This window comes from Thalassophryne amazonica, chromosome 3, assembly GCF_902500255.1.
Source record: "Thalassophryne amazonica chromosome 3, fThaAma1.1, whole genome shotgun sequence".
NCBI lineage: Eukaryota > Metazoa > Chordata > Actinopteri > Batrachoidiformes > Batrachoididae > Thalassophryne > Thalassophryne amazonica.
This window is the reverse complement of record NC_047105.1, coordinates 114,168,079-114,183,040: the sequence shown is the minus strand read 5'-3', so window position 1 is coordinate 114,183,040 and position 14,962 is coordinate 114,168,079. Positions and strand designations below refer to the sequence as shown.

At 40.7% G+C, this 14,962-nt stretch overlaps 1 protein-coding gene across 1 annotated transcript in view; it reads right to left on the bottom strand.

Moving 5' to 3' along the window:
- The window catches only part of LOC117507463 (copine-9-like), an 863,862-nt gene that overhangs the window by 500,073 nt on the left and 348,827 nt on the right, over positions 1 to 14,962 (bottom strand). The window contains exon 4 of the mRNA XM_034167340.1: positions 5,042 to 5,145. Within this exon, the coding sequence (XP_034023231.1) occupies positions 5,042 to 5,145 (104 nt within the window). The remainder of the gene's footprint in view (positions 1 to 5,041; positions 5,146 to 14,962) is intronic.

Genomic DNA, 14,962 nt, shown 5'->3' with positions numbered 1-14,962 from the left:
GTCCATGACAAGGCTCCAACCTGCAAAGCTGATCTGGCAACAGCAATCAGAGAACGTTGGAGCCAGATTGATGAAGAGTACTGTTTGTCACTCATTAAGTCCATGCCTCAGAGACTGCAAGCTGTTATAAAAGCCAGAGGTGGTGCAACAAAATACTAGTGATGTGTTGGAGCGTTCTTTTGTTTATCATGATTCCATATTTTTTTTATCTCTGCTTGGTCTAAAAAAGCAACCATTACTGACTGCCACAATTTTTTTTTCCTGATTTTTTATAGTGTTTCTTAAAGCCAGAAAGTTGCCATTTGAAATGACTTTAGTTTTGTGTCATGTCTGTGATCTGCTTTTTTTTTTCTACAAAATTAAACAACTGAATGAACATCCTCCGAGGCCGGTGATTCCATAATTTTTGCCAGGGGTTGTAGCGACGAACTGTGTTATAACTGTCAATGGTTTTCTGAAGTGTTCCTGAGCCCACGCGGTAAGATCCTTTACTCAATGATGTTGGTTTTTAATGCAGTGCCACCTGAGGGATCAAAGGTCATGGGCATTCAATGTTGGTTTTCGGCCTTGCCGCTTACGTGTAGATAGTTCTCCAGATTCTCTGAATTCTCTGATTATATTATGGACTGTAGATGATGGAATCCCTAAATTCCTTGCAATTGAATCTTGAGAAACATTGTTCTTAAACTGTTGGACTATTTTTTCCACACAGTTGTTCACAAAGTTGTGATCCTTGCCCCATCTTTGCTTTGAACAGCTGAGCCTTTTGGGGATGCTCCTTTTATACCCAATCATGAGTGTCCTCAGTTCCCAAACACTTATTGAGTGTTGTTAAAAGGAAAGGTAATGTAACACATTGGTAAATATACCACTGTCCCAACTTTCTTGAAATGTGTTGCAAGCATCCATTTCAAAATGAGCAAATATTTGCACAAAAACAATAAAGTTTATCAGTTTGAACATTAAATATCTTGTCTTTGTGGTGTATTCAACTTGAATATAAGTTGAAGAGGATTTTCAAATCATTGTATTCTGTTTTTATTTACATTTTACAAAACGTCCCAACTTCATTGGATTTGGGGTTGTAAAAAAGTAAAAAGAATTTTAAAAACTCTATCACGAGTTACTTTTCAGCCAAGGCTGGTGCCTATTTACAGCTGGATGGACTGAGATAATAAATATTAAGTGTCTTATCCAAGGACACAGACAGGCAGTACAAGCAGGATCCAATTCCAGGAAGGCCAGCTCCTTATCCACTGAGTTCCCCACATTTCAGAGCAGGTCGCTTCTTATCCACTGAGCTACCTGCTCTGAAATATGGGCAACTTGTGGCAATTTATTAATAATAATAAGTCTGACATGGCCATCTGACTCTTGGAGAATATTGCCACTTTTTGCCTCAAACTGACTGGCACTGATTGCCTAATTTTATATTGCCAAGTGTGCTTGAGCCTTGAAGTGGTGACAAAAATGCCTACTTTGGGCGAAAAGTATCATTGCTCACACAGGAGTGAATGAGCAAGTGGGACACAGAAGCACTCAAAAAAAATGTACGCACTGGATAAACTCAATTTGAATTCAGTTCAGGCCAGGATCTCCATCCAGTGCAGCTGCAACTCAAAGTACATCAATGCAGTCAAATTTAATTGAGTTGGAGCTACAGATATTTATTGGTTATAAGTCCTCTACAAAGTTTAATTGAGTTCCATGACTGTAGTTTTCTGAGTGGAAAAAGTAGGAAAACCTGCTGCTCTGTTGTGATTTTTATCCTCTACCAGTCATATGGCCAGAAAGGACAGTATAGAACTGCACACTATCTCTAAGTGCATGCACTCATGCACATTTGTGTGTGTGCCAGTCACTTTTTCTTGTGGACATGAAACTTTTTTTTGTTTTTCTTCTTCTGGCAACCAAAGCTTCTTGTTTTTGTGGTTGTTGGTATCAGCTGTCTCTGTTTCAAGCCCAGTCTCACGTTTTTTCGTGCTCCCGTCACCTAATGAGTCACATTTTCATAACGTGTTTTTTTTATTATTATTTTACTATTTTTAACCCTACCCCTTTCCCTTCCACTAGCCCCAGCCATAACCCCCACAGGCACCCCCCCCCATGTCACCCCACATTTTACACATGCGCACAAGTGCGCAGAATGTGTGTGTGCGTGGTGCACACACGTGGGGCTGCAATTATCACTCAGCCACGTGTGCCAGTGTGCCATGCCGTCCCCTGCATCAGAAGGAGCCTTTCCAGTGAACTTTAATTTCTTTTTTCTTTTTTGCTCACATCAGGAGCACAACGCAACTATGGACACCATGATGGTTGGATTATCGTATGGAATTATTTTTTTTCTTTTGGGTGAGAGGATTTTAACCACAGGCTGCTGTCCCGGCTTCATGTCCACATTTGCGCTGTGAAACACTCCTGGCCCGCTGTTAGAGGTGAGATTCATGTTTATTAATGGTGTAAAGGCCTGGCACAACAGTTCCATGTCATATCTCCTACAGAGTTAGAAGGTGATCAGTTTTTACAGCGTGAGATCCGTACAGCTCTGAGCCTGACGTGTGCAATGACACGTTACTGCACACCGCGGAGAGGCGCAGCTGCCCATGGTATATACAGTTATGATGGAGACAATATTCACATTATTTACGTCACCCATGGGAAGAAATGGACAAATATCTGTACTGTAAGGTTCTGTTGTGTATAATAACAGCCTGTTCAGATTTGCGGCAGCGTGCGCACAGCAACGGACGGTGCTTTTGGTTTGATAGCCACTGTTCACATTCACTGTACATGATAATAATTCATAATTGTTATTACGATGAAGCGTGCCACATACATTTCAAAAGTTCCTTTGCACTCTGGGAGGGACGTGGACATATTATACGTGGCTCGTGCAAGTTATACCAGCAGGTTTTTGCCATGACAGATTCACCTGGAGGTTCCCTCGTATGCACTCAAATCATTTCAGATCCTATTTTGCCACCATCAGAATATGGAAATTGCGGTCAGATGGTCCTCAGATTGCACATGGACTGCCGTCGGATAGATGTCCCCTCTCGACGACACCCGGAGGGTTTTGAACATGTGCATCACACTGGGACCACCAGCCAATTTTGAGCAACTGTGTGGACTCTCAGAGATGGCTGTCAGAAGGTTGGAACTGAAATCCGACACTTTTCGGATGTGCACCAGTTTGTCATTCTGACACCATTCTGTGTGATTCTGACTATGTGTGATGGGGGTATAAGCCAGTTGAATGCCATTGCCATTGGGGTTATTTTTAAACAATCAATCAATCAACATTTATTTATAGAGCGCTTTACAGCATCGACTGGTGTCTAAAGCGCTTAACATTAAAAACACAAATTCACAAAAATAAAACAATTACACAATAAAATTTTAAAACAGCACATTAAAAACTAGGTGTTAAAAGCCAGTTTAAATAAATAAGTCTTTATCTTAGATTTCAAAAGTGCTAGGTCAGGAATAGTACATAATTCAAGAGGTAGCTTGTTCCACAGTCTGGGGCCAGCTACAGCAAAAGCATGATCACCCCAGTGTTTATATCTTGACCTCAGAACATTTAAGTAAAGCCGGCCAGACACCAGGTACTGTAAGTGCGCAAAGTTAAAATCTCAGACAAGTAGGGAGGTGCAAGGCCATAAATAGGTTTAAAAACAAACATTAAAATCTTAAAATCAATTCTAAAACTAACTGGAAGCCAGTGGAGTGAGTACAGGATGGGCGTAATATGCTCACGTCTAAAAGTGTTTGTTAAATGACAAGCAGCAGCATTCTGCACCAACTGGAGACGTACAACAGAAGACTGATTAATGCCAGAATAAAGTGCATTACAATAATCAAGTCTGGAGCTGATGAAAGCATGAATGGCTGTCTCAAGATCACGCCTACTGAGGAAGTGCTTTATTTTAGCCAAAAGACAAAGCTGGAAAAAACTTGCTTTGACAACAGAGTTTTCTGTTGATCAAAACTCAAACAGCTATCAAATTCTTGACAGCTGGTTTTACATCATTAGCCAGAGCCCCAAAATTAGGTGTTACCGCATCTGGTATGCCACAGCGCTCACACACCATGATCTCAGTTTTACCATCATTCACGTAAAGGAAATTTTGGGACAGCCACTGCTTTACATCGTGAATACAATTAAATAATGATGACAATACATCACTCCCATTAGACCTCACAGGCAGATAGATTTGCAGATCAGCTTTATAGCAATGAAAGGACAGGTTGTGCTGGGCTATAACTAACCCCAATGGCAGAATGCACAAAGAAAATAGAATAGGCCCAAGAGCAGAACCCTGCGGCACTCCACAACACAGAGGAGAAGTTGATGAGGCGAGGTCCCCAATCATAACAGAAAGCTCCTTTCAGCCAAATACGATCTAAACCACTTAAGTGCAGTACCCTGAATGCCAATAAAATGTTCTAACCGGGAAACAAGTACTGTGTGATCCACAGTATCAAAGGCTGCTGTGAGGTCCAGCAGAATCAGCACAGCAGGATTCCCTGCATCCACCGACAAAGTGATGTCATTATGAACTTTTAAAAGCGCCGACTCAGTGCTGTGTTGTGATCTAAACCTGGATTGGAATTTTTCAAGGATGATTGTCTTCTAAAAATGACTAACTGTATAAAGATAAAATAATAGATAATAACAGATAAAATAATTTATCCATAAATGGTAAAATTAGCGCAAATGCATGTTTTTTAAATATCTTGAAAAACATGCTATTTTCTTTAACAGGTTCTGCACACACGCACGCGCGTATACACACACACACACACACACACACACACACACACACACACACACACACACACACACACACACACACACATTCTGCCAGACTCATCCATTCAAATATGCACTTTGAGAAGGAGTTCTGAGTGCAGGCTGGTGAACCTGACAGGTATAAGTCTGCAGATCAGTATAAGGAAAGACCTGATTGAATTCATTTGCTGACATAATAAAGAGAAATGACAGAAATGCAGTGGAGGAGGAAATGTTCCCACTTACACATCAAAGCGAAGGTTCTGCTTCTCTTCAAAGAAGAAATCAAGGACAAACTTCCTCACAAAGTCAGGGTTCAGGGTATTATCGATCACTTCTGTTCGACCAAACTGTAGAAAAGACCAGACAAGGACAGAGAAAGTTAGAAACAACCAGTACATCAGTGAGAGGGACAATCAGCCGGCACTGTCAGGAGAGTTGCATTTGTACGCACAATGACATGACACTTTTTTCTTCAACACCTCATCATAATTGAAGAGACATGACAGAGGGGAAAAAAACACAGCAAACATTCCATGATAAATGCAAGAATAATTCATTCTTACCCTGATAAGAAAAGAATGAAACCTGATGGTGAGTGAAAATGCTTAATGAATCCTTTAGGATGTAAGGGCTCCATTTTCTATCCTTGTTAATAGTTCCAATCAATAGAGGTGGGCGGATCGATCCTAATATCGATAATATCAATACCAACGCTGGTATTGATACTGAACAATCCTCGTGTAAAAAGATCGATACTCAAGCTTTTTTTCTCTCCCGCACGCACTGACTGCTGCGCACGTAGATTCATCAAAGTCTACTCTCAGTCTGTAAGAGCAGCGATGCGCTGTGTCACACAACACAGAGCAGCGCACTCTTGTATTGTGGTTTGTCAGCCCTCTACCTCAGGAGATTTTGTTTGAAGTTGTGTTGAGTGATATTTTTTAAACAAAAATGTTGATTGTGATAATAAAGTATTTTGTTGTCACGTACAATGTTTGGCAAAATTCTATCCTAGGTCTTTTGGATCCTTTGGATCTATGAAGCTTAAATGTAAAAAGTATCAGTATCGATATTGGCAATACTGGGCCTGTATTTACTTGGTATCGGATCAATACCAAAATTCCCGGTATCGCCCACCTCTACCAATCAACACTGGTGTCATCATGATACTAAGTGTCCATGTCTACCTATAAAGCAAGAAACGTCTCTATGAGTGCTAGTATGTGGCTCACGTATATCTGTCAGATCAGCCTCAGCTTTCAGACATGGCTTGCGCATGGCACGATGATGTGCATCCTTTATTATCAAAATTTTGGGGAAAATTTTTCAAAACCTTTATTTTCATTACATGGTTGGCCTGCTCAGAAAATGCATTGCTTCTCCAAATGTGCCTGTGACTAAAATCAAGCGCACCCTCTCTTCTGTGGTGTTTAGTGCACCAGTTTAATCGGCTAATGTTATCTTAGCCTTAGGTGAACAATAAATGGATCCCACAATTTACCCAGACTGACTACAAATATGAGTAAATTAAGTACTTAAATTTTAATTATTTAATTTTTTTTTTTTTTTGTGGCATTTTGTAAATGCCGAAATGCAACAAATTAAGCGCACCTCTCTTCTATGGTGGATAACAGCAGCCGGCATCCTTATTGTTGCAATGCTGCCACCTTCATCATCACTCTGTTATAGCAGTACTAAAACATATTGATGAGTCCAGCGTCTTTCAAGTATTTAAAAAGCACACTCCCCCCCACCCATTTCACCTTATGTCTAAAAACGTCTACAGAGCACCTAAACAAATTCATACTTATTACAATATTCCACCAAACGCAGCTGGTCTGCTCTGTGTAAGCCTGATCCCGTCAGATCTCAGAAGCTAAGCAGAGCAGGATCTGGTTAGTACTTGGATGGGAGACCTCTTTGGAACACCAGCGGCTGTGTGTGTGTTTCTCCAGGTAAAACTGGAGTTGCGTCAGGAAGGGCATCCAGAGTAAAACTTGTGCCAATTACCAATGCGGATCTGGCTGTATCAGCTGTGGCGACCCCGCACAAAAACCGGGAGCGGCTGAATGAACAACAACAATATTCCACCAAACATTCCCTTTACTTCACCTCAAAAAAAGAAATCTAACCAGATTAAGCCTTCAAAGCACTTTTAAAAATCATGCTCAAACACAGCCTCATAAAACCATCCATGAAACACCTACTTAAGCTCCCAATTTTCTATAGGAATACAAACTTCCAACAGGCACTGGACTAATTCTTTGAATCCGTGGACCTGTGGGGTGGGTGAGTTGGTCTTACAATGAAGTATGGTCAGGCGTAGTGTTCATTCTTTGCTATCGTGAAGAAAAAGAATGTGATCATGCCACAGGCGTGTTTCAAAATAAAATGCAATTTGCCTGATATTTATACAGACATGTTTATACACACCTTGGCTAAAAAGCATTAATTTTCCCTGCAGGACATTGTCCGTTTTATCAAACAGCATGTATGCCATTGGAAAGGGTGGTGGCCAAGCGGTTAGTGCACTTGGTTTCAATGTGGAAGGTTCCCAGTTCAAACTCTTCCCTGCCACAGTTCTCCATGTAATGTGGAGTTGCATCAGGAAAGGCATTCGGCATAAAACCTGTGCCAATTCAGCATGCAGATCCACCTTGGATTTGCTGTGGTGACCCGAGTGTACACAAGGGAGCAGCCAAAGGGACTTATTATATTTTAAAAATAATAATTTGATTTTCAACTGTAATTTGGGGTTCTGCCGACTATGAAAACATGATAATCCAGGTAAAGTGATTATTTGGTTTGGTAATAACACCACCTCTGGAATAAAAGGGCTGCTGGCTTTTCCAGCAAAAAATACGCAAAATGTGTGTGTGTGTTTAATAATTGGCCATACAAGAAAAAAAGAAACTATTTGAATGTTTCAAAAGAAATACAATTCAAAAAGTTAATGAGTAAAAAAAAAAAAAGTAAAACTGCAAGTAATAAAAGATGTTCTTTCTTTTGCAAGTCAAGAAATGCACTGCATGCATAATTTTTAAAGTGGGTAATCGGACTTCATTTTCTATGTATACGTGTATTTTCCAACTCCAAATTATATAATCCTAATTGCTTATTAGATTTAAGCATTCTCAAGTAATATGTATTTATACAACCCCTGGCAAAAATTATGGAATCACCGGCCTCGGAGGATGTTCATTCAGTTGTTTAATTTTGTAGAAAAAAGCAGATCACAGACATGACACAAAACTAAAGTCATTTCAAATGGCAACTTTCTGGCTTTAAGAAACACTATAAGAAATCAGGAAAAAAAAATTGTGGCAGTCAGTAACAGTTACTTTTTTAGACCAAGCAGAGGGAAAAAAAATATGGAATCACTCAATTCTAAGGAAAACATTATGGAATCATGAAAACCAAAAGAACACTCCAACACATCACTAGTATTTTGTTGCACCACCTCTGGCTTTTATAACAGCTTGCAGTCTCTGAGGCATGGACTTAATGAGTGACAAACAGTACTCTTCATCAATCTGGCTCCAACTTTCTCTGATTGCTGTTGCCAGATCAGCTTTGCAGGTTGGAGCCTTGTCATGGACCATTTTCTTCAATTTCCACCAAAGATTTTCAATTGGATTATCCAGACTATTTGCAGGCCATGACACTGACCCTCTGAGTCTTTTTGCAAGGAATGTTTTCACAGTTTTTGCTCTATGGCAAGATGCATTATCATCATTATCATTATCATTATTATCATTATCATCCACAGTCCACGATTGCTTTTCCTTAGCCCATTGTAACCTTGTTTTTTTCTGTTTAGGTGTTAATGATGGCTTTCGTTTAGCTTTTCTGTGTGTAAATCCCTTTTCCTTTAGGTGGTTTCTTACAGTTCGGTCAGAGACATTGACTCCAGTTTCCTCCCATTCGTTCCTCATTTGTTTTGTTGTGCATTTTTGATTTTTGAGACATATTGCTTTAAGTTTTCTGTCTTGACGCTTTGATGTCTTCCTTGGTCTACCAGTATGTTTGCCTTTAACAACCTTCCTATGTTTGTATTTGGTCCAGAGTTTAGACACAGCTGACTGTGAACAACCAACATCTTTTGCAACATTGCGTGATGATTTACCCTCTTTTAAGAGTTTGATAATCCTCTCCTTTGTTTCAATTGACATCTCTCGTGTTGGAGCCATGATTCATGTCAGTCCACTTGGTGCAACAGCTCTCAAATGTGTGATCACTCCTTTTTAGATGCAGACTAACAAGCAGATCTGATTTGATGCAGGTGTTAGTTTTGGGGATGAAAATTTACAGGGTGATTCCATAATTTTTTCCTCAGAATTGAGTGAGTCCATATTTTTTTCCCTCTGCTTGGTCTAAAAAAGTAACCGTTACTGACTGCCTGATTTCTTAGTGTTTCTTAAAGCCAGAAAGTTGCCATTTGAAATGACTTTAGTTTTGTGTCATGTCTGTGATCTGCTTTTTTTCTACAAAATTAAACAACTGAATGAACATCCTCCGAGGCCGGTGATTCCATAATTTTTGCCAGGAGTTGTATAATAAGCACGGTGCGACCTAAAATGATTAACACCCTGTATCAAGGTATACATAATTATTAGGCAGCTTCTTTACCTCAGACAAAACAGGCCAAAAAAAGAAATTTAACAGACACTGAAAAGTCAAAAATGGTAAAATGCCTTTCAGAGGGATGCAACGCTCTTGTTGATGTTTTGTTGCAAATAGTCAACACGACTGCAAGAAATGTGTAGGGAACAAATTAACTACAAAATACTTGAAAATATATAAATGTGACACTACTGCAAACCCATTATCCTCCAGTGCCACCATATTCACAAGCTGAAAGTTGTTTGAGGCCTGGTGTTTTGTTTCCATTAAATAAGGTATAACCCCCTGAATTTGCAAACATTCATGCTGCTCGACATGCCAGATCTGTTGGAGAGGTGGTGCTGATATATAGATCAGATTTTAGTTTAAAATCTAATGAGGGTTTTAAATGTCAGTCTTCTGAATAAAAGATGCCCATGTCCAGTCCATACCCCCCACCCTCTCCCTCACTGCAGACATGTCTTCTTCCCTCAGCACACCACCAGACATCACAGCAGCCCCCCCCCCCTCCTTCCCCATCTCAACACAACCTCCTCCATACATCACTGTGGAACAGGTCAGAGGACAGCTGAGGAAGCTTCATCCCAGGGAAGTTGCAGGCCTAGACAAGACCTGCCTGACTGAACCGCTAAGACGCTACGACCGCTACGTATCTTCAAACTTAGCCTGCAGCTAGGGAGAGTGTCCACCTTCTGGAAGACCTCATGCATCATTCCAGTTCCTAATAAGAACTGGCCCAGTGAGCTGAATGACTTCCGACCAGTGGCACTCACTTCACATGTGATGAAGATGTTGCAGCGGCTCTTCCCAGGTGCAACACGCCCAGGACTGTCTGCAGTTTGCATATAGTGCAGGTGTTGGTGTGGAGGATGCCATCCTGTACCTGCTGCACTGAGTCCACTCGCATCTGGATAAGGGAAACGGCACAGTGAGGATTCTCTTTCTGGATTTCTCGAGTTTCTTCAACACCATCCATTCCCTTGTGCTCCAGGACAAACTGACTGGTCACTTGGATCTCCAGCTACCTCATGACAGGGCACAGTATGTCAGGCTGAGGGACACCACGTCTGACACTAATCAGCAGCACCGGAACACCCCAGGGCAGAGTGCTGGCCCCTTTTCCCTTCACCCGTTACACCTCTGACTTCTGTTACAACTATGAGCTGTGTCACGTCCAGAAGGTCATAGATGACACAGCCATTGTTGTATACATCAGGGAGGACAGAAACGAGGAGTACAGGAGCCTAGTGAGGAACTTTGCTGCTTGGCGCCACACAAACCATCTACAGCTCAACACCTCAAACAAAGGTACTGATCACTGACATTGGGAAATCTAGACCAAGGCTGTGACCAGTTCTGATCCAGGGAGCTGAGGTGGAGGCTGTGGATTACTATAAGTGCCTTAGGCTGTGGCTGGACAGCAAACTGGACTGGACAACCCACACCAACCACCTATGCAGGAAGGGACAGAGCAGACTGTACTTTCTGAGGAGGTTGTAGCCGTTTAACATCTGCAGGAAACTCCTGTGGATGTTCTACCAGTCCATAGTAGCCAGCATAGTCTTTTACGCCATGGAGTGCTGGGGGAGCAGCACATCTAAGGAGGACACATCCAGGCTGGACAAAGTGATCAGGCGGGCTGGCTCTGGCATAAAGCTGGACTCTCTGGTGATGGTGGGAGAGAAGAGAACACTGGACAAACTGCTGGACATTATGAACAATGCAAGTCACCCTCTGCACACCGTCGTCAGCAACCAGAGGAGTCTTTTCAGCCACATATTGTTCCCTCCCAAGTGCAGCACCAGCTGACTGAAAACTCCTTTATCCCTCACGCCATCAGACTGTACAACTCCTCACTCAGGGGGAAGAGGAGTAACAGAAAGACAGAGGATGGGAATGAGAATGAGAAGAACAGTAGTAGCCAATAAACCAGTATTGATCATTATTATCACTTTACAGAGGCGTTGCTAGGCCGGTGTCGTAGATTTACGTTGACGCTACCTGGCTATATCCACCCGCTGTGCGTAAACAAATGACATCATAGCGCGCAGCCCAAGAACTGTCTGCAGAGGAAAAAAAAAAAAAAAACAGTCTACAGAGGAAAAGATAAAAAGTGTTGGTCCCAATATGGATATTCCAGATGATTTTCTCATTGATAGTAGAGCCCGACCGATATGGATTTTTTGAGGCCGAGGCCGATAACGATATTTGGATGAAAAAAAATGTAGATAATCGATAAATCGGCTGATTTGCCGATAGCCGATAAATCAGCCGATATTTTTTTTTAATGAATAAAATATTCTTTTTTGAACCCTTTACAAAAAAGGTATGAGCTAAAAGCTGAAGCTTTGTCCTCATACTGATCAACTTTATAACAGAGATTAATTTTCAAGTTCAAAAAATGCAATCAAGAGTTAAACCTTTGTGAAATTAGCAAATACATATCCTTAAAAAGAGTTGTGAAATACATCTGATTTTGTACCTCTTGTTGCTGCAACTTAGATATAGGTTATATTACAGGTAGAAAAACTTTTTCAGTTGCAGACAAGTAATTGTGAGAGGAAAGAAACAAACACTAAGGAAACATTATTTTCACAAGACTCCTTTATTTTTCTATTCTGCAACTTTCAAGAACAAAAAAACTTTCAACCAACCTTAGTGCAAGCAGAGGTTGGTTTTAGTGCTGAGAGAACATTCTAACAAGAAAACATGGACCCTGATATAACGTGAGGAAACTATCATATAACAGTAAAATAAGATTCTTTTCACAAGACCCTGTAGTATGTTTGTGCAATTTTCAAGAACAGTAACAAAGAACTGTCTAGTACAAAAAAATCGGTGCAAAGTTGCATTAATCTAAGGAAAAGATAAATAACATTACAAAAAACCTAAACTCTACAAAAGTTATTAAACAAATCTTGAAACATTCGCCCTTCATGCTTGGTCCCTTTGGGTGGAAATCAAAAACCTATTTTTATTCTCTTTGTTATGAGTAGTTTTTATTTTCTGTTTTATTCTTTTACTTCTGTTTTTAATTAGGTATTTGAATTTTTTTTTATTAATTTAAATTTTTTTATGTTGAACTGTTCTGTGTGAGACACCTTGAGATGGCTTTTGTTGTAATTTGGCGCTTTATAAGCTGATTACATTGAATTTGACAACAGTTTATTGAGTCTTAAAGTAAATAAATATGAAATTGGTTACTGGATCCTTAAACTCTGGACATAATAAACTCTACATGGTGGATCCTTGATCTCTGGACATAAACAGAAATAAAATCTGTTTTTGTCAAAAGAATTTCCTTTCAGACTTTATTATTGGCATGAATGTACGAGGGTAGGCTGAAAAGTTCTAAGGCTCACTATGATGCAGTTAATGCATTACTCCTTCATGGGGAGCCTTAGAACTTTTCAGCCTACCCTCGTATTTCCATACCTATGAGATGAGGTCTACAGCTCATAGACGTCTCATTTTGGAAGGAAAAAACATTTTAGTCGATTGTAGTTTGTATTGCAACATTTGTAAGAGGTGTCATTTTATTTAAAGCGGCGATTCGTTTTGAAGTTATTAATTCCGAGCAGACTCTGTTTCAGCACAGAGGACAGAGCCGCGCAGCGTTTGAATCTGTGACAAAGGAACGGAGGACGATTCTCGTTTGTTGACTGCAACAAGACAAGAGTCCCAGTTAATGACTTTAATACACACAAAAATGACTCATGATATTTTAATGGCTTTGAGAGGGATTCAGAAGCGGACTTACCATTTCTGAAGAGCAGCGAATTAAAGAGCCATGAGTCACTGAATCAAAGCATTGCTTCAGTGATTCACGCTTCAAACTGGAGTCGCGCTGCAGAAACGGTTGATTACACGGTCCAAAATAAGCGTAATGGTCCAAAATTATATCATAACGGGCCGTAACGTAAGGCGAATGGCAGCAATTCCCAGAACCCTTCCGGACGACGAGTGAATCAGAATGTTTCAACCTCTTAGCAGTAAACAAAAGTTTTTCATGCTAGAAATAAGGTCTACACAACGTGGGCTTAATAAAAAGTGTGACCGACGCAATGAAGCATATTTGACACATTACTACATAAACTAAGTTAAACTGAGTTGAAATGGGAGAAATGTGGGGTGAATGTAATTGCAAAGTTATTACAAACAACAGCCTTATAAACTTACTTGTATGCTTTTGTCAAGCCGATCAGTGCAGTGTGACGGCGAACTACGGGGGAGGTGATGAACACATTTAAGCAGGGGTGTAAGCAGCTCTCAGTTGAATGGAGTCAGAGCTCCATCTACTGGACAAACGGCACAAGTATTTTTTACATTGCCGACAAACATTTTTTCAGTAACTGTTTATGAGAAATTATCGGCGTTTCATTGGCAAAATTTCGGCCGATGGTGAGTACTTTGAAAAGGTCTTATATCGACCGATAATATCGGCCGGCCAATATATCGGTCGGGCCCTAATGGATAGTATGACAATGAACGGCAGCCAAAGCAGCCAGCTTGATGAGGACGCACTACCGACAGCCGACACAACAAAAGTTAAAGTGAGCCAACTTTTTATGTACGCGTTATGTGTTGTGTATCTCAGTAAGTGATAATAATGCAAATAACATGCTGTTGTCATGCAGTATGCATTTTCTGAGTCCCTCCGTCCATGCCATTGCCCGCAATGACAGATATTCGCCCTTGTCTAACCCGGCGAATATCTGTCATTTTGGGCGAGTGGGCATGGATGTCGGGCCTCTGAAAATGCATACCACCCTCCAAAAGCATGTTATTGCATTAGTATGACTGGTAGTTATGTTGCTTATTGGTATTTATATTTATAATTGAAAACAGCTTTTCTTTTTTCACTTTTGATACTCTGTGTGCTTCTTACCCTATGTGCTGCTATACAATGCTGTTGGAACCTCAATTTCCCAGAGGGAGTCTTCCAAACGAATCAATAAAGTTCTATCCAATCAAATGTAATCAAATCAAAATAGTTTGAGATTATTTTAAGTTGGTAAAAAGTGTTTATTTTAGAATATGAAGCATAGTGTTTGTTCTGGCAGAAGACTCATGAATAAGCTCCTTACTCAATCAGCTAATTGAATGCAGCTGCGCACTTTAATCTGAAGCCGCTGCTTCTAGCTCACTGGAACCAATATGGTGCAGGCTTCACCGCTAAAAGCTCATTGTCTTGCTCACTTTCTTTTGTTTGCAGTTGGTGCCCGAACCTCTTTCATGTCCCGCCAGTTTGCACACGCGCCACCCTGAGGCACGCAGTTCATACCTTTGTGTCCCCCATTGGAGTTTTCTCTCTGATTCCGTTACAGCAGTCTTGGTTGCGGCCGTGGTTCCAGTTTTACCAGTGTTGCCATCTGATCGGTCCCCCCATCTGATCAGTCCCCCTGCCTTCAGTGCGCATGCATCATTTCGGAGCAGAACGATTAGTCTATGCACTGCATTCTGATCACTCCCAAATAATTAGTCCCCCCATGCTAGGCAAAGATGTGAGGTTAATGTGTACAGAGTAATAACTTACTTTTG